This window comes from Neophocaena asiaeorientalis, unplaced genomic scaffold, assembly GCF_003031525.2.
Source record: "Neophocaena asiaeorientalis asiaeorientalis breed wild unplaced genomic scaffold, Neophocaena_asiaeorientalis_V1.1 scaffold150, whole genome shotgun sequence".
NCBI lineage: Eukaryota > Metazoa > Chordata > Mammalia > Artiodactyla > Phocoenidae > Neophocaena > Neophocaena asiaeorientalis.
In genome coordinates this window covers 5,185,570-5,206,473 of record NW_020176571.1, presented here as the reverse complement: position 1 = coordinate 5,206,473, position 20,904 = coordinate 5,185,570, and the positions used below count along the sequence as shown (strand labels likewise).

General features: G+C 48.2%; 1 protein-coding gene across 1 annotated transcript in view; it reads left to right on the top strand.

Annotated features, from left to right (window-relative positions):
• Positions 1–20,904, top strand: part of ANO2 (anoctamin 2) — a 314,636-nt gene that overhangs the window by 212,118 nt on the left and 81,614 nt on the right. The window contains exon 16 of the mRNA XM_024733224.1: positions 16,798–16,872. Coding sequence (XP_024588992.1) covers positions 16,798–16,872 — 75 coding nt within the window. The remainder of the gene's footprint in view (positions 1–16,797; positions 16,873–20,904) is intronic.

Below are 20,904 nucleotides of genomic sequence, written 5' to 3'. Positions count from 1 at the left end.
TGGGGCAACCACAGGATGGGGGAGGGAGGTTCCCCCAGGCCGACACGTCACTGTTCCTGGCTCTGGGTGGGGAGAGGCAGGCCCTGTCTCTGTGGGGCAGCAAGCAGAATCCCTGCTGAGCCTGGGGTGCTCACGCCTACGTTGGTCCTGCCTGTCTTGTCTCTTTTTTCAGAGAGAGAGAACTGTGAGAAGGATGGAAAGAGAAACTTGAGAGATAAGCCCAGATAACTCCTCTCCCGAAGCTGAAGCTGGGAGTGGAGAGACCGAGTGTAGAAAGCAAGGCTGTTGTCTGGACAGCCCCGCAGGTGGGGAATAAGGCGAGAACCACCTTGAGATGGGTTCTCACCCTGGGCCAGTAACCGCTTAAGGCTCCGAGCCGGGAGATGGGATGAGAAGGTTCCAGTGTACGTGCAGCGCTGACCTGCAGACCAAACCTGTCACTTCTGCACAGTCTCCTGGGCCCTTTACCCTCATACAGATGTGCGGGGAGAGGACAGAGGTGAAGGGTCTGTGGAAGGAGAGCATCACAGAGCTGCAATGGGATGGATTGTTGATTGGCTGAAGGTCAGGTCATTATTCGTTGGCAGAAGGAAAAAATACCTTGCTGGGGGCAGGAGTCCTAGGTCAGGTAAGGGGGTCAAGCAACTTTTCTCAAACTACCTTGGAACTGGCTAGTTTGTTACTAAAGAAGTTCCATGACCAGTGGAATCTGTGAATGCTGGATTAAACAAAGGTACTATAGGACTTCTCCGAGCCTCTGGTATGTCTTGGCAGTTACAATCCTAAAAAAGAGTTTGTCCGTGTGGAACATCTGCAAATACCTGAAAAATACAATTTTCTGAAGAACACAATATGGGGCATGCAGAAGAGCTAAAAAAAAACCCATTAGGTTGGAATTATTCCGATCTGGATTAAAATCCCAGCTCAGCTGTTTACTAGGGCACTAGTGTAACCCCCGTCAAGTAACTAACCTTCTTGGATCCTAATTTCTTTGGGTATAAAATAGCACTAATAATTCCTATCTCATAAAGTTATTGGGAGGAATAAATGAGATCAGATACATAAAGAATCCTGAAAAGTACCTGTAACTTAGTAAGCACACAGTAAAGGATGGATGGATGGATGGAAGAATGGATGAGGGGGTGGATGGATGAGGGGGTGGGTGGATGAGTGGATGGATGAGGGAGTGGTTGGATGAGGGGGTGGATGGATGAGGGGATGGATGGATGAGGGGGTGGATGGATGAGGGGATGGATGGATGAGGGGATGGATGGATGAGGGGGTGGATGGATGAGGGGGTGGATGGATGAGGGGATGAATGGATGAGGGGGTGGATGGATGGATGGATGGATGAGGGGATGAATGGATGAGGGGGTGGATGGATGGATGGATGGATGAGGGGATGAATGGATGAGGGGGTGGATGGATGGATGGATGGATGAGGGGATGAATGGATGAGGGGGTGGATGGATGAGGGGGTGGATGGACGAGGAGATGGGTAGAACTACCAGTCTTGGACCACTATCCCAGCCAGGTAGAGTCATTGTTCTGGGGCACGCCCAGAGCACCAAGCATGATGGTGCGTGTGTGTACATGCACGTACACACTTACACATAAGCACTCACGCATGCATTTTCCTGAATCTTTTACAAAGACGCAGCAGTTGGGAGCTTCTCCACCAGGCTCCCACAGCATCCTGGGCATGGCCACATCCTAGCAGCTACTCCACTTCACTGTGACTGTCTACCCATCTGTCTCTGTCACAGCACTGACAGTCCTGGAGCCCAAAGGCCATAGCACAGTCCCTGGAACACAGTAGATGTTTATAAAATTATTGTAACAGGGCTTGTCAGGGCCCCTTCTCAGTTGCCTGGGCAGGTAGGGCCACCACACCAGTGACATCTGAGAGGCTTGACCTCACCAGCCTATTAATATATCATAACCCCTTTTGAGGGTCAAAAGTAAATCCTCAGAGCTCAGTGCTGAACAGAGAGCTAGAGGGGGATGATGACAAAGTCTGTGTGTGGAGAGGGGACAGGATGAGTTCTGGGAGGTGCATCGGTGGGGGGTTCTGCTGTCCTTCCCTTTCTCGCCCCGCAGCGGGGTAGGTAGTCACACGCAGCAGCCGCTGGGGCCCGAGCTGGGTTTGTGGAGGCCAGATCCGCCCTCCCAGGCTGTGGCCTGCACGCCCTGAGCCCATTCAGTAGCCTCCTCTGTGCACAGCCTTGCCCCGGGCCCCAGGGGGTGACCATGACCAAGGGGGAGACCAAGCAGGGACCACCTGCACATCCAACCACAGAGCATCCATCCTTCTCCACATCCTCCCCTTTCTGGATTTTTCTTCCTCTCTTTGGCCGCACTTCCCTCTCTGTGCCTGGAGCTGTTGAACCCAGCTGAAACTGACCGTGCCGAGGACGGACTCTGTCACTGTCCTGGCTCTGGCCAGGGTGTCCTCAGCCTGGCAGGACAGAGCTGATTCCTGGCCAAGGAGAGCCCTGGACCCCAAGAAAAGGCCTGCGTGGCTGGGGCAGGATCTCCCCTCACCTACAGTGTGCGGGGAACGAACGACCCCTTTCAGGGATTATTTCACTTATTAATTTCAGAACGGGTGAGTGAACGGTGTATGTAAGTTACGGTGGCTCTGGCTGTGTCTCCAGGAAGTGCTTTGGAGATGACTCTTCTTCTGAAGGATGGTGGAGGCCTCCTCCCTTGACCGGGGAACCCCAGGTTTGAGGAAGATCCAGGAAGTGCTTCTGCGCGTCTTACCCGGTTTTCCTTGTTGGGGTCCCTTTCCATTTGTCCCGGCCCTTCTTTTTAATGAAGAGGAAGAGCAACGAACCACTCTTCTCTGTCAGTTAACAAAATCTGAAACCAAACCAAAACCAGACGTTGCCTGCTGGCGGCGTTCAGCATCACCAAACACCCTGAGGAGACAGCGTCTTCTTGCCAGTTAACTGTGGCTGAAAGTTGCTGAAAATGTGTTTCCTATGCAGTCCTAGTGAAAAACAAACACTGTTTCAGTTGTGTATCGTCTAACTGCCTGCCCGTGGTATCACAGTGACAGGTCTGACCATGGCGGAGGCCAGAACTGATGGATGTTGTAACAGAACAAGGGACAAAGCGTCCTTACTCTTCTGGCCAAAACACATGGATATTGGCGAGGTTCGTGATTTATTCCTTTGCAGGTGAAATCTTGCAAGGGCATAATAATCTTTCTTTTTTTTTTTTTTTTTTTTTTTGGCGGTACTCGGGCCTCTCACTGCCGTGGCCTCTCCCGCTGCAGAGCACAGGCTCCGGACGCGCAGGCTCAGCGGCCACGGCTCACGGGCCCAGCCGCTCCGCGGCATGTGGGATCCTCCCGGACTGGGGCATGAACCCGCATCCCCTGCATCGGCAGGCGGACTCTCAACCACTGCGCCCCCAGGGAAGCCCCTGATGTCATTTTTTTCACACGTCTGCTTTGAGTGGAGGGCAGTGAGCATCTCTTAACAGGTACCCTATAAGGTGCTTTGTGCATAGTGGGGAATTTTAAAGCCCAATAAGTGCACGATATGTAAGGTAGCTGCATAAATTAAAGTGAGGTAATGAGATGCTGTCCAGGCTTGTGTGACAGGTCAAACAACTGGTTTGATAATCGAAGTGTGCCTTGGCTGTTGGCCGCAAGCGTGGACGGTGACCAGGCAATGCTCCTGCCCTCAGTTCTTGCCTTCTGACTCCTTGAGCTACCGGGACAGCACAGTAGGCCTGAAGGTTTTCCCTGGACTCGAGCGTGATCAGTGCAGCTCTAGCCCCACAGCCGGCTTGCGGATGGGGGTGGGAGAGGGGCGTGGATGGGGGCAGCAATGCCGCTGATGTGAGGAATTCTGTGCCCACGCGGCACATGAGGGATTCTCTCCAGGCTTGTTTCCACCCTGTGAGCTCCTCTTGAAGAATCTGTTCACAGAGGGACAAGCCACAGGAATACGGGCCCTGGAGCAAGCACAGCAGGGGAGGGGGCGAGTCTCCAAGAACAGGATTTCCCTAATCGGGCTGAGCTGTAGCATCACCCATAAAGCATTTTCAAAACCAGATTCTGTCACCCCCAAGATTCTGATTTAGTAGATCTGGGGCCGGGCCAGGAATCAGAGTATTTTGAGAAGTCCCCTAAGTGATGCTGACGAGCAGCCAATGTGGGGACCGGTGACATTGCCCTGGACGTCCTGTTCCAAAACCTCCCCCTTGCACAGCGGCAGCCTGTCTTCTTTGTGGTCTGAGCCTCTGCTGGGGGCTGGGCCACCAGCTCTCTTCTTTCTGTCCTCCAGGGCTCACGGCCTGCTTCTTCCCCAGGCCCCCCAGCACAGTAAGGTGTGGCTACCCCCTTAGAGCATCATTGTGGTACAGAGGGAATAGATGCAGAGAGGGATGCAGGGCCGTGGATTTCCTTCCATATCTGTTTAGTAGGAAAAAAATTGGAATTACAAGTATTGAACCTGAAGAGAGCAAGAAAAAGGGGGGATTTCACGAACAACTTCAAGTTTGTAAACAAATGTTCTACAGGTCAGTTTTCCATGCTGTGGGCTAGAACGTAAGGAGAAGGCCCCAAATTGAAGCTGGAGGCTTGTTGGTGAGACTAAGAAATAGTGTGTGACCTAAAAGGACAAGACACGCCAGAAGGAGCTCAGTGACTGAAGGGTCTCTGTCACAGGTCTTCATAGCGAGCCCGGGATGGCAATGCCCTCCTTGCCTAGAGGCAGGGGGTGGGTTGGAGCACAGCTGAGTACCACTCAGACTGATACTCTTCCCTGTATTGTTTTGCTTGCAAAATGCTGTCCTTATCGGCACATGCCTGTGGGACATGTACTTGACTATCTTTTTAAATTTATTTTTTATTGAAGTATAGTTGAATTACCATGTTGTGTTAATTACTGCTGTATGTACTGCAGACTCAGGTGTACATATATATGCATTCTTTTTTAAAAATATTCTCTTCCATTATGGGTTATCCCAGGAGATTGGATATAGTTCCCTGTGCTATACAGTAGGACCTTGTTGTTTATCCATCCTGTATATACTAGTTTGCATCTGCTAATCCCAAACTCCCAAACCATCCCTTTCCAACTCCCCCACCCCTCCCCCTTGGCAACCACCAGTCTGTTCTCTATGTCCCTGATTCTGTTTCTGTTTCATAGGTAGGTTCATTTGTGTCATGTTTTAGATTCCACAGATAAGTGATATCATGTGGTATTTCTCTTTCTCTTTCTGACTTACTTAGTATGGTAATCTCTAGTTGTATCCATATGGCTGCAAACGACATTATTTTGTTCTTTTTTATGGCCGAGTAATATTCCATTGTATATATGTACCACATCTTCTTTATCCATTCATCTGTTGATGGACATTTAGGTCGTTTCCATGTCTTGGCTATTGTGAATAGGACATGCACTTGACTGTTCTTCTTCTTCTTTTTTTTTTTGTGGTACGCGGGCCTCTCACTGTTGTGGCCTCTCCCGTTGCGGGTCACAGGCTCCGGATGTGCAGGCTCAGCGGCCATGGCTCACGGGCCCAGCTGCTCCGCGGCATGTGGGATCTTCCCGGACTGGGGCATGAGCCCGTGTCCCCTGCATCGGCAAGAGGACTCTCAACCACTGCGCCACCAGGGAAGCCCTGACTATTATTCTTAAAGTGTGGAAAGGCTACCATGGACTACCTGCATTTTCTCCTTAGGTTTTGGCACTAGTGCATTGTAACCCAAAGCAGGGGCACAAAATTGTTTTGTGGGCTCTTCCTGTGTGAAACTAGATTTGACCCACCAGAGACTAAACACTGCACCTAGATGAGCTAGGCTGTTGTTTCCAAGTCAGTACTCACCCACTGAGCCACAGCTGCAAGTGCATTCCGCGAGCCAGGCTGATCTCAGCACTGGAGGTCCAGTGGGGAGCTACGCACAGAGGTTCCCTGTCCTCACGGAGCTTCTGTCTCCCTAAAGGAGGCGGAGAGAAGATAAATAAATACGTGAGATACCTTCAGATAGTGATAGTGGTGATAGAGAATAATAAGGGCCAAGGGATGGGCAGGGGCCTTGGGAAAGACCTCATCGGAGGGGCGATGCTAGAGTTTGAGAACAGAGCAGAGGACCCAGCTGGGTAAAGAGGTGGAAGAGGAAAAATCTTATCAAGGTCTTGAGCTTGTCATGTTCAATGAACAGGAACAAGAAGGAAGCCGGTGTGGCTGGAATGGAGTAAGAAGGGATTGAATGGTCGGAAATGAGGCTCGAGAGGGGCCAGAGTCCAGGTCATGTCAAAGTCTCGGAGGCCACGGCATTGGGGTTAGATGTATTCCAACCTCTGAGTCCATGGTCATTTGGCTTAGGCCTTTGTGTGATGTTCTAGATAAGGTCATAGGTTAAGGCTTCAGGCATATGGTACTCGCAGAGGGTGATGATGGCTTTGGCCCAGCCTCCTCCTCTCACAGGCAAGGAGGTCTGGAGAGGGGCAATGACTTGGCTGCCCTGCGCTCTCATACGTTGTTAGGGGCAGCCTGTCTGAGGCCCGTTTTTCCACTACCACAATATGAAAGGGGGTCCCCTTCAGAGAGTGAGTGGCGAGGGGGTGTCTGCAGTCTCCGCATCCAGGCTGGGCACCCGATAGGACAATTGGGATTGGGGTAAGGGAGGGAGAGATGCTCAGCCTAGTACTGGAACCTAGGAAGGCCAAGGCTGCCTGCTGGGAAACAGAAGAAGGGAAACAGCAAGCCGTCTGGGAGGGCAGAGGGAGCGCAGAGTAAGCAGGCTGGACCTCAGGAGGGGAGGGAGGGAACGAGAGTCTGTGTATCTGTGTCTGCTAAAAAACCAGCCGTGGGAGGAATAAAGAATGTTTTCCATCTGAGCCACAAATTACACTGCGTTCTTCCCTGGGCTTCATCCACGCCTGTAGCCTTTGGTGCCGTCCTCGTACTCCTTTGCCAGCATTGCCTTCCTAGGTTGAGGCCCTTCCCAAAAGTCTGTCTCTATCTCTAGATGACTCTGGGGGTCAGGTAAGCCCACAGGGCTGAGGGGTAGGACCTGGAGGTTCTCAGCCCAAGAGGCTGTGTGTGCTTGGGCTGTGAGGACCAACGCCATGCCGGGGACTGATACCATGGTGACAGGAGTTGCAGGGGGGCCCAGGGTCAGTGAAGGGGAGGGATGTGCGGTCCAATGCTGGCCTCACTTTTGTGATCAGGCCATGAAGACTTCTGGAGGAGGAGCTATTTTAGGAGAGAGAACTAGAGGGAGAGAGAAGGTGGTGAAGTTGGTGGGATCTCTGTTTCTAGAGTAGGTGCTGTTTGTGAGGGGTCTTGAAGACTCACCCAGCAGAGGGAGCATTGAACAGCTGTGTCTGAGGGCAGAGTGGGACCAGGTCACACAGGACAGTTATGTGGCTTCGGAACAGGAAGAGTGGCCCCCGGATCTGTGCCGTAGGAAGCATTGCCCAAATTGAACTTGGGATTTCCATGTCACTTTGACAAGGAAACTTCACTTAATGTGTCCCGCTTAGGGCCAGGGCCCATGGTGGATGAAACAATAATGATGGTGATGGTGACATTAGGTAACAAGTGTTGGGTTACCTACGCTTGAGTGTAGCTGCCAGGTACCTGTGCCAGGCACAGTTCTATGCACACTGCCACGTGTCACCTCATTTCATCTTCACGGCAGCAGTCTGGTATGGTGGGTACTCTTTTTGATCTCTTTTCTAGGGATGAGGAAATTGAGATGCAGAGAAGTTGGCACCATGCCTGAGGTCACAGAATCAATAAGCTCAAAAGCTGGGAATCCAACCCAGGCAGCTGCCTCCAGTCTAGACATTGAGAGGCTCCTGGGGCACCACTGGCTCTTGTAACCAGGTTGATGGAATGCCCAGCTCTAGCAAGGAGGAAGAAAACGGGAATGAGGAGAAGGAGAAAAAGCCAATAAATGAGCAAAGAATTTTTTTTCACAAATGCAATTTTATGGTCCCATTTCACAGATGGCTGGCCCCAGCCCTGAACCTCACTATCTTTTTCTTCTTTGTTTTATTTAACATCTGTCTGGTGGGCTCCAGAAATTTACAGCATAACTCCTACCAGTTTATAGCTTTTATTTAGTGAAAGTGGCCTGAATTCCATCTCCGCCCTCTAACACATGCCATCCTGGGAGTGGCTGAATTTGCCTCAGTTATTAATCCTCCTCTGAAACTGTGCTGAGGGGTCCCCCACACAAAGGGATGCTCTCAGTGGGCCTGAGAAATGAAAATGCATAAAGTTCATTAACCCTGAGACCTGCAGCCACACAGCAGACCACGCAGTGGCCCCTCACCTGCTCCCAGAGCCCAGGAGTCCCTGGGTCTTCCTGGATTCTCGTCTCTGACAGTGTCCCAAGGACCCTCCAGTGGAAAAGTACCTTGCACTTCTTCTCATCATCCCGTTCTTCCGAGTGTTTCACCCCTTCTCGATCCACCATCCTCCACATCTTCCATGTATTTTTGTCTCCTCCGACCAGCCAGGCCCAACTTGATCCATCATGGAGGCATCCGGCACAGAAACTCGGGAGTGGCGATTAATCAACCTTGAGAGCTTACATTCTTGATAATGACACTGGAACAAGCGACTGCAATTTGACCCTTACTCAGACACAGTTGAACCCGGATCAAGACTTTTCTTTAGTTCTCCACCCAGACCCCATCACTGCCCACCCTTCCCATCCCCAGTTCTCCATGTTTTTTCCCCTTGACCAGAACAGGGTTTGGCTTCACTTACTTCCAGGTTGATAGGAGACCTCCATCTGCTGTAATGGTTGGACCCCTTGTCTTAGGAAATCAAGGCAGACGAAAGTGTCCCAGAAGACAGGGATGAGGAACCATCAGATTCCCACCTACCGTTGGCCTCAGGAATTCTAATAGTGTCCAGGCCATGCCCTGCTTGCCACCCGGCACAGAGAGGGACCCAGGCGAGGCTGGTTAACTGTCCCCAAGACTGCTTTCAGAGTTGAGGCTCATGAACTGATAGGAGACACACTGATTGCACATTTATTGAGCTTACACTGTGTACCTGCCACTGTGCTTAAATGCTGGGTATATGGAGATGAAGAAAACCTGTCCTCTGCTCTCCTGGAGCTGACAGTCCGTGAGGGAGGAAGAAAATCAACAGTTACAGAGAAATTTATAGAGCGTAATGAGGCTGGAGATGTGCAGGGCCTGAACTATGGCATCGGCACTGGCGGTAGAGAGGAGAGGCATGGCAGACGGCGGGTGCGTTGTTGAAGGGGACAGACTCTGTAGGACTTGAGGCTGGTTGAGGTGGGTGTGTGGGAGAGAGTAGCCCAAGTGAATTCCTCAGTTTCTGGCTCTGTCTGCTCAAAGGTTCAGTTCACTGAGTTAGGGAATATAAAAGGAGACGAAGGAGGTTTAAGGGGTGGGTTGATTCATTCTTTGGGGACATTTTGAGCTTGGGACATCCACTGAAGATGTCCACTAAGCAGTTGGACAGATGAGTTGGGAGCTCTGCTGAGAGCTCTGAACTGGAGATAAAGATCTGTGATCCTCAACACGTGGGTGGTCAGTAAGGCCAGTATTGTAGCCAGGAAGAGGGTATGGCGACGGGGTGTACTAGTACTGAACTCAGCTCAGCCCTTTGTTCCCAAAACTTCTTAAGAAAGTAGACTACGGCAGCTCCCTCTCTCCTCCCCTTCCATCCACTTTCCCATCGTTGTTTTTGCCCCCATATTCCTTTGAAACCTTCTCACAGGTCACAGATGACCTTCATGGCAAATTCTAATGGGCGCTTCACGGTCTTAACTCACTTGATGTGTTAAGAAAACGTGCGTCCACTTCTTGAACCTTCCCTCCCCAGGCTTTGGTGGCAATACTCTTCTAGTTTCCTTCCTATGCTGTGGCTACCCTTTGGTCCACTTATTATTTTAGCTGGCAGAGCCCTGAAGAGGCCGCCTCACATAGGAGGCCGGTGAGTGCCAGCATGGACGCGGACACACTAGACTCCAGAGCCGCAACTCATCAGCTCGTGACCAAGTTCCTTAACCTTCCGGAGCTCACGTCCGCTGGCTATAGAATGGGGGTAGTATAACTTCAAGGGCTAGTGCAAGAATTAAATGAGAGATGTCTCAGACACGTAGCTGATGGTCAGTCACGTCATAAGCAATTTGAAGTGGTAGCTCTTACTGTTTGTGTGCTTACAGGCTGCACGGCAATGCCCAGCGGGAAGGAGATGGTTTAAGAGTGTGGTTACCACAGTCTGATCCCCTGATCAGCAGTACCACCAGCACCAGCATTGCCTGGAAACTTGTTAGAAATGCAGATTCTCAGGCCCACTCCAGATCTACTGGATCGGAATCTCTGAGGGTGGAGCCCGGAAATTTGTTCTGATGTCTCAAGATGCATGCTAAAGGGTGGTTTAAGGTAAGAAGGAGTGAAATCCTTGAGCAAAGTATGAGATCCGAAGGAAAGGTGGAGAGACTGGCTGTCAACAGGAGAGGAGGGACATCTCCCCAAGTGAGACAGGAAGGTCAGTGAGTTAACCTTCTCCCCTGCCTAAACTCTGCTGCTGTCTACACTCTACCCCCCTGTTACCCGGACCCACTGGATAGTACTGTGTGTTACGATACGTTATGACAGCTCAGAGCTTTTGCACCTGGCACTTTCTCTGGAATACCTTCATCTCTCTTTTCATCCTGGAAAACTTTTTTTTTTTTTTAATTATTTTTGGCTGCATTGGGTCTTCATTGCTGTGCGTGGGCTTTCTCCAGTTGTGGCGAGCGGGGGCTACTCTTCATTGTGATGCGCGGGTTTCTCATTGCAGTGGTTTCTCTTGCTGCGGAGCACAGGCTCTAGGTGCGCGGACTTAGTTGCGGCCACTTAGTTGTGGCTCGCGGGCTCTAGAGCGCAGGCTCAGTAGTTGTGGCGCACGGGCTTAGTTGCTCCGCAGCATGTGAGATCTTCCCGGACCAGGGCTTGAGCCTGTGTCCCTGCATTGGCAGGCGGATTCTTAACCACTGCCCCACCAGGGAAGTCCCCATCCTGGAAAACTCTTATTCTTTAATCACAAGTAAAATGTCTCTTCATCTTTGAAGTCTTCCCTTCTCCCTCTAGGCAGGTAGTTACTCGCTCCTCTGTGTTCCCATGACATGTGTCATATCGCCTCATAATTTGTGTTTGTCTTTCTCAGTTTCTTTTAGTGATTGGGGCATTCCCTAAGAGCAAAGAATGTGAATGCCCAAGGTTTCTCAGCTAATAAAGAGGTAGAGACAGGGATGAAGCCCTTGGTCTTGTATTTCCAAATGCACCATTTTTCCCTCTCCTTGATACTGCCCCCCAAATATTTGCAGGAACAGAGGCTCAATGTCTGAACGTTCTAGTGGAAACCAGAGCCTATCTATTCACAACCCTCTGATTATTAGCTGGAGGGGGTAAGGCAGGTGATGATGATGGTGCTTGGCTTCCTGACCCTTGTAGCCTTTCCCAAGAAGACCATGGCTGGTTTCCTTTGAAGCCCAAATCCAGTTCTGTCCCAGGCATGACGCTTCCTGAGCAGTAGGCATTTATCGTCTTCATTGTCCTTTACTGAGTTCAGAGCAGTCTGCATTGGTTTAACATTGGTGTAACTGAGCATCTCTTTTCTACGGCCCTGCTTTAAGTAAATCTAAAATGTTATAAAAATCTGGATTAAAAGCTTGGGGGAATCTGCAGATACTACCCCATCAAGGAGGTGGGCTATAACTCCCTACCCCTTAAATGTGGGCTGTACATAGCGACTTCCTTCTGAAGAGTGAAGTGTGAGAAGGGGGGCAAAGAGTAACTTTACAGCAGGGAAACTTGACGAACACTTACCTCCACCAAGCGATCAAGGTTAACATCATGAGTGACAGGTCATATTCTAGCCTGTCCCTTTGATATGATGAGATGAAAATGATACTTTACCTCTGTGGTCTTCCTCTCCCAAACCCATAACTTCAGTCTAATTAGGGGAAAAACTTCAGACAAGCCCACATTGAAGAACATTCTACAAAATCCGTGACCAATGCTTCTCAAAAATGACAAGGTCATCAACAACAAGAAAAGCCTGAGAAGCCGTCATAGTCTAGAGTTGCCTAAGAAGACATGGTGGTTAAATATAATGTGGAATCTTGGATGGGACTGGAGCAGAAAGGGGATATTAAGTGAAAACTAAGAAAATCCAAATAAAGTGTGAACTTTAATTCATAATAATGTACAAAATTGGTTCATTGGTTGCAAAAAATGTACTCATACTAACGTAATAGGAAAACTGGGTGCAGAGTGTGTGTGTGTGCGCGTGTGTGTGTGTATTTATATATATATACACACACACACACACACACACATACATATATGCACACACTCACACACATACTCTGTACCGTCTTTGAAGCTTTTCTGTAAATCTAAAACTATCCTAAAATAGAAAAGTTTATTTAAAGCAAAGAAAGTAGAGGAAGGAATTCTCATATGTTCCTGGTGAAAATGCAAAAATAGCGCGGCCGTTTGGAAAACAGTCTGGCTTGCTTATAAACCAGATATACACTCAACCCATGACTCAGCATTTCCACTACTTGGTATTTCCCTAAAACCTATACTCACACCAAAACCAGTACAGAAATACTTCCAACAGCTTCCTTCATAGTTGCCAACAACTGGAAGCAATCCAAACATCTGTCAGCCAGGGGTGGTTAAATGAAACATGGCACATCCACACAGTGAAATAGTACTCAGCCATAAGAAGGAACAAATTTCTGGGAATGCAGCAGGGGTGAATCCCAGATGCAGTGCACTAGGTGCACCAAGTGAGACTCAGAAGGGTCCATACTATGTGAATTTACTTCCATGACATTTTGGAAAAGGCAACACTAAAGGGACAGAGAACAGGTCTTGCCAGGAGCTGGAGATTGAGGGAGGTGATGGACCACAGAGAGACATGTGGGCGGTGTTGAGGGGGTGATGGTCCTGTATCTTGATTGTGGTCATGGTTACGTGACAGTACATACGTGTTTATCAAAACTTGCAGAACTGCACACTAATAAAGGTGAATTTTACTATATGTAAATTCATACCTTAATTGGAAAAAATACCAACTCAGGGATGATTGGCCACTTTTCAAGGTTGCCCTCCAAGGGATTTGCTTGAATAGTAGTCTCGTCTACTGTGTTTACAGTGATTGCATTTCCAGCCACTCCGTTTGTCAAAAGGCCACTTGTGTGGTTTTACGTGAGTGTCGTCGTGCTGCTTCCTGTTTGGAGACTCAGAAGTGGGAGCCATAGTCCAGGGACAAGGACACGAGCATGGACGACAGCTAGGCTCATGGCTTAACAATGGTGAATTAGCTGAGTGCTTCCTAACCACCTGCTTCTGAAATTATCGTGAAGCTGATGAGACCTTAATTTTGTGTGAAGCCTTAGAGTTGACAAAGCTCTCTCCCAGGCGTTAAGCCACGGGACCGCACATGACCTCTGCCACGTCGGTGCGACAAGTGTTATCATCTCTGTGTTAAAAGGAGAGGGAGGGGCTGAGAGTTCTCGCTTACCTGTGTTTGCAGGTGCACTGGCTTGGCCCCTCCCAATTAGGGTTGGCTAATTAATATAAAAGGCATAGCAATTTGGTGCAATAGATGTTACCATTTATACATTCTACAGATAAGGAATATAATTACTTTACAGATGAGGAAATGGAGGTTCTGGGAATTTCCCAAGGTCACTTGACTAGTAAGTATTAGAACCAAGAGTTGAATTCAGAAGTTCTGGTTCCAAGTTCTACTTTTCTTCTACCATCTCATAAACTGGTTACGTGACTTTCACGCAGAGCATAGCTAACTGGATGGTATTTTGCCATGTGTCTGCACGTCTTTCATGTGCCAGTGACTGGAGATTCTAATTAGCTTCTGTTACCAGAGCCAGTTATTATACATAAAGGCCACTTGACTCACCGTCATCTTTACTAGTAACTTCGGGAGCTTGGAAGGCAGTCCGTAATCTCTGTGTTCTCTCAGCGCCTGTGTTTGGAAAGTGTCTGAATGTAGGAGAACTGTGTGTATGTTGGAAGCTATCACTTCTAGAAGAAAGGGCTCTTTGGTGTAAACGTGGGTGGAGAGTGATTTTTCAGCAAATACCACAACACGTATATAGTTGCTTTGAGAGGACGTCGAATTCAGTTGCTTTTTAGTTATGCCTCATTTTTATGCAAAATAATGACGCCACCTTCCTTACGAGGATTAGATCTGAAATCCTTCTCCGTGTTTTGTGGGTGGCAACGGAGCTCCTTCTGGGCAGGGCAGAGACTTCTCCCCTCTGTGTCCTCCGCATCCAGCACAGAGCCCGGCCCATCCCAGGCACTCAGACCACGTTCGTTGAGTAGAACAGAACCAAAACTCATTCTCCAGGACAGAGTTGTCACTGCGGGGTAGAGGCTGGTCTGAAGACACCTCATCCCACTTGGTCCCTGGCCTGAAGAAGGTGGACGACACCTGGCAGGAACCTTAGCCAAAACATCTCAGCCGCCTGGCCCCTCCCTTGGGTTCAGTAGTCATCCTCTGCGATTATACTTATTTCTGAGCCCGTTTCATCTGGGGCCATGTTTCCTGCTGTCTGCTTGTATTTCCCTTCCCCCCATTTCTTCCAGGACTGTCCGTCTCGTCCCTGAGGACCACCCTGAGCTTGGGCTCATCCTTACTGACTGCTTTCTTGCCCTTTCCTCTCATTTCACGGGCCAAGCACAGGCTTTTTTTTACCTCTCCTTGCCCTGCTCGCCACTCAGGGAGCCCCACTGGGGAGGACCTGGTGACACAGAACCGGTAACTGGAGTTCCCCCTTCCCTCCACACCGCTGGTATTTCTGAGCACACCTGGTTTGCTGAATTTTGAGGCAGAACCTCTCATCCCCAGGCCAGAGAGCAGGAAAAGAGTCAGAGAGTCATCCAAACCTTAATTGTAGTGAGAGAGGCCTCAGGACGAGCTCCATCACACACCCCTCTACTTCTTTTCATATTCCCTACGGAGTTATCATCTACCTGCCCATCTTCAGTTTTCCTCATCAGAATCTTAAAGGAAAATACCACTAGTGTGAGTGAAACTAAGAATGAATACTGGAAGAAAAGAGAAAGGCATTCTAGTCCCTTTTGATGTTTGGCCTCATTTGGAAGACTCGCTTCAGTCCTAATAGTAATAGGTTTTTATAGTTCCACCTGTGCATGGTCACGACCTGCAGTGACCTTGTTCTCATTGTGTGATAGAAAGTCTGTTGGGCACAGAGTCTGGAGACCTGATCCTATCAGGGTCTAGGAGGAACTGAGCCTCCCTGTTGACATCACGAGCAAATGAAAGCGCTCGTTACCGAATGACTGCAGCCTTAACGCTCATTGCCACCCCCGTTTAAGCCTGCTCAACCCTGTGCTCATCTCCAGACACGCCATGAGAAAGACACACCATTCTTTCCTCAAATCCCCCACAGGCTCACTCCCAGGATAACCTGGATTCCCAAACTGGCAAGCTTTTTTAGTGTGTGGGTTTCACCATCTCATTAGACTGGGAGCCCCCCAGGGGCAGTGACCATGTCCACTGTTCTCTGTCTCCCCACTGTGCCTGGCCCTAAGGTTTGCACACAGTGGGCACACAGAGATTTTTAGAAAGAAGCCCTCGAGGCCAAGAAGGCCCTTCGCTTACAGCACAGGCTTTCAAAGACTAGATGGCGCCATTGCTAGAGCTAGATCAGGTGTGTTCTGAAATCGTGGGGAGGAGGGAAGAGAGAAACCGAGCAGGCCCTGGAACTCGCACTTGCTGACTTAGATTCAGACACGCTACAGAAATGCAGGGGGCCCTACCTCGCCAGCACGGAGGGCTTTGCCGTTTTCCTGGCATCCTCCTGAGCATGGCTTCACATGGTCTCCAGAGCAACCTTGAACTGATACAGTGTCAGCAGGACACTATCAATTATTATTTTAAAGAACTGCAGTTCAGATAAATCAGGTGCCTGGGCGAAAATTATGTGGACATTAATCGGCAGAGGCTTTAACCACTCATACCTTGTTGGCATCACCCTACCAGATGAGGGTCCTTAGGGGGTGCTGAAGGAGGATGTGGGCAGGGATATGGTGGTTCCAAGGAGAGCAGCCTGTGGACCGGATCCAGTCTGGTTCTCAGCCAGACTGACAGCAAGGCATCAGCTTAACCTGCATCTTGAATTGTCTGTATTTGTGACCAGGGGAGAACAGTTGTTTTGGAGGAAACAGATGACAGCACATACAGGTTCTTTGAACAACAAGAATTGTGGGTAATTTATACACTTAGGATCTAAGGTCAATGGTTGATGTTTGATTTAAATGATGATCTGTTTTAGGATGCTGCCCTGTGGTCATTTGTATCTGTCATCTGTCTCTTGTTTTCACCTGCTTCTCATTAAAATGAAAATGAAACTTATAAAACCATCCGGTGCATAAGCCAGGATGGGCTTCACGAGTGTGACCACTTTACAGATGAAGAAATAGAAGGTCAGAAACGTTAAGAGACACATCGAAGATCACACCGCTGATGAGCGGTTGAACTAAAACTTCAGCCCAGTATGAGGCTGAAATCAAATATTGTCCTCTTTTCACCACAGATTTTCAGGCTACCTAAAAATCGCAAAATTAGGAGGGCTGTTGTTGATGTGTAGGGTAAGCCATCACAGACTAGAAAAATACCTAAATAGAGTGATGAATGATGAATAATATTCACATTTATGGAAAACGGAGAGACATTCTGTACCTGTTATTTGTGGCATCTGATGGGCACTGTTCCCCTGTTTCTCCCCAGGATGATGAAGACAAGCTGACCTGGAAAGATCGTCTCCCAGGTTACTTGGTGAACTTCGCCTCCATCTTGTTCATGGTAATTTCCTGGCGGAAACACCTGCTCATGACGTGTGCGTGTGGATCCTGCTGTGTGAATGCTGGGGGTGTTAGCCTGTTACGCTGTGGGGACGGCGAGGGACTAGTGAAGACGAAGCCACAGTCCTTATAGAGGGACAGCATCTCCCGTGAGAGCCAGGCCGTTGCTGCTCACCCGAAGCGGGGAAGGTGATTCCCTCAGACAGAACCTCAGCCCTGGGAGGGTCAGTGGCCTTCAGTGGCCATGGAAGGGGGGGGCTCTGTCTTCCCAGCCTTGACCACAGGTGTTTGAAGATGGAGTTTCCAGGGGTGGGTTGTGAGAAGGTGTCTCCCACATCGCGGCAGATGGAGACTTTGGAAGAAGGTCTCACCTGTGCAGGGAAGGCGGCCGTAGAATGGAGGCAGCCTGTTGGAGCTGCAGGCAGGCTCTCCCTGGTGGCTGGTGGAAAAGAACAGCTTCTGGAAGGCACAGAAGACAGCCGGCTCGGGCTCTGTAAGCCTGATTCTTTAGCCTCCCTGTAGTTGCTGTGTTTATTTCCCTGTCTTCTTCCTGAGAGTTTGGAAGAGCCCTTTGGAGAGACCCAGATGGTCTTCACTGTGTCGGAGAAGGTGAGGAATGGGTCTGTGATTCATATCTGGACTTGATCGGTGAAGTGGTAGTAAGTCATTCCTGGGAGCCACGAGGGGCAAGACAACAGGAACTGAAGCGAGGAGACCTCGGGAAGGTGAAACTCAGAGGACTGAGCTCGGGGCACAAAGACACCTGCCCCCTGTCTGTGGGTAGACTCCTTCTAGTATTCGAGATGGGAACCTCTGTCCTTACAGCATTTCCAAGCAGGACTACACGTTAGTTGTGGGGTTGGGGAGGGATTGCTTATTCCAGAAATTGGGGCTGAAATTATAATAATTTTCTGGACCCACTGGCCAGAGGTAACACTGACCCTGGCCTGAGGTTACTATTTCCATTATTATTCCATTGTGATCACTGAGGACGGGAACCGTGTCCTAATCTCAGAAGTTTAAAAAGTGAAAGATGCACGGGCACCACCTGCTTCAACACTTCTGAAGTGCAGAGGTGCTGGGTGCCTTGCCAGAGCTTAGAAGCCTACACGTGCGATCTCCTCATTGCTTAAGAAGAGTGGAATTTATTCAAGAATATGTGGTGAGTTGCAGTGTGTTAAGCTGGAACGGTATAAAGTTTAATTTAGCACTTCCAAGCCTCCCACAATATGCATAATGTTGTCAAAGAGTTTATTCATTCATTCAGAAAATATTCATTCAGAAAATATTTCATGGGTGCCAGCTATGTGCTTTGACACTATTCTTAGGCATTGGGCATAAGGTAGAAACTAAAATAAAATAATCTGTCCCTTAAGGAGTTGACAGATAACAAATACGTGCATAAATAAGAAAGCAGATAAGTAAAACAGGCTTCCGTCTCCAGCAGTGGTAGGTTAGGATATTTGTAGCATCCCATCTTGCTGAAAGTAGCAAAAAATCGTGGATAAATATATTTTTCAATCTTCTTAAAAGCTTGAAGGACTGACAGGATGGTCAGGAATACTAGACTGAACTCTAAAGGAAAATGGGACCAAGGAAACAAATATCTGGGCACTAATGCTGCTTTTACCTTGAGGACAGTTTCCCATCTAGGCGAACTTGGGCTTGGGCTTTGGTGGTTTTTATGGGGCAAGGAGGATGGAAATCAGGGGGTATGACTGGCTCAAAGAGAGCTTCTAGCAGGAAGTCCTCACCAAATTAAATTGGAACACCGAAGGGCTACACTCTCAGAATGAAGACGAATAACTAGCCACCCCCGCCCCCAACTTTGGGACTTCAGAGAAAGTTGTTATTTTCTAAGTAGAATAGGGAGAAAAAGGGAAACAAATGCCCTGTCCCCAAGAAGTGGCTGTGGGCAGTCCCCATGGTGGATTTACAGCTTGGTTCATCACAGGAGAGGATCGGGAACCTCAGGTTGTGGACTTGGTCTGGAACTAGCAGTGCTCCCCGGTGCCCGGGAGAAGCAAATACAAGTTCTCTCTGGAGGAAGGCAGATTCACGCTAGGCCTCAAGAAATCCCCCAAAAGAATTTTCAAGGGCAACGAAGAGAATACAACCAATTACACAAGAAGCTAAAGCACCTTGAGAAAGAACAATGAGGACAGCAAAGACGAAAGATATCGGAAATACCAGTTACAGGTTAAAACATCAAGCTTGAAGAATCTGCAAAGAATAAGAAACTATAGAAAAAATGGCTTAGAAGATTTGAAAACCAACCAATAAGTCTGCTAGAAATGAGTAAATACATGAATATGAAATACATATATATGAATATATAATACATTTTACATGTGTATGAATGTTCTATGTATTATAGTGGACATATATATAAAACACCAAACTAGACACAGCTGAAGAGAATTTGTGAACTGCAGTATAGGTTAGAAGAAATTATCCGTAATGCAGCATGGGGAGACAAAAGATAAAATATAGAGAAGAGAAATTAAAAGATTTGGAAATATTGGTAGAATGAGACTTAACATACATTGCATTTCAATACTGGACAAAGAGGAAAGAGAAAAGTTAATGAATGAAATATAATGACTGATGGTTTCCTAATCTGCTACAGAATTCCAACCCACAGATTGAAGAGCCCCTATGAAACCCAAGCAGAAAAAAATAAAATAAATCTACATCTAGATTCATCATAGTGAAATCATAGACTATGTAAGACCCAAGAGAAATCTCAAATGCAGTCAGAAAACAAAAGACAAGTTACCTTCAATAAAAAGGCTGTTAGATTGACCATTGCTTTCTCATAGCAATTAGAAATGACATGTTATCTTCATGTGCTGAAAAGAGAGCAATTACTTCTCCAGAATTCTATAACCGGGAAGAATATCCTTTAGGAATATCATGGGGATAAAATAAAGATATTTATAGGCAAAAACTGAGAGTTTGCCACCAACTGAATCTTTCACTAAAGGAATTCTAGTTATGTGCTTCAGATATGACCCCATATGGAAAACCATAGTTTTAAAAAGAAATGAAGAATAATCAAAGTGATAAAATCAGTGGGAGGATCTGTATGAACCTCAACTGTGAAAATGATAATGATGACACCTCATGGGATCAAAGATAAGGTAGAATTTAAACTATACACATCACTAATCTGTAAGTTGGGTGGGCAATAAATAGAGCAATAATGTTCTAAGGTCCTTGTCTCCTTGATGATGTATGTGGAAGAGCAAAGGCTAGGAAGAGTCAAGACACTCTTGAAGAAGAATCAGGAGGGATATGGTGCTCTACCAAACAGAAACTTACTGTAAAACAATAAGAAGTATGACAATGTGGTGGTGGGGCGGCAATAGGGAATTAGACCCATAGAACAAAACAGAAAATCAAGAGTCAGATCCACGCAAATGACAATGCATGTAAGTTCAGAAAAAGTAGACCCCAAAGAATTTCATCATGGGATGTAAAACAGAGAAAAGTCAAGAATGACTCTGAGGTTTTTATCTTCCAAAGGCTAGAGTTATCCCTAGGAATCCTGGAGTTGCCTGCCTGATGGATATAAATCTGGAGTTCAGAGGAGATGCCCAGGCTGGAGCCCTAATCAGATGGTAGAGATGGTACTTAAAGCCATGAGATTGTATGAGATCCCCAGGGGAGTGAGGAGAGATAGAGAAAAGGTCCAAGGACTGAGTCCCAAGATGCTGTAATGTGAAAATTTGGGAGCACGAGGAAGAGCCAAAAGAGAAGGTTGAAAAGGAAGAGCCAGGGGAGAGGGGAGGGTCCCCGAAGCCAAGAAGGTATTGCAAGGGGAGGGCCTTCACTTGTGTCAGATGCCACTGATAGGTCTGGGAGGGAGAAGATTGAAAATAGAAGCTTATCTACTGCCTGAGAGAAGACCTCGCAGCAGCATCATGAACAAACACTGAAAATCAGGTCAGCGGAGGGGTATCTCCTCAATATGTTTTTTTTTTTTTTTTCTTTTGCAGTACGCGGGCCTCTCACTGTTGCGGCCTCTCCC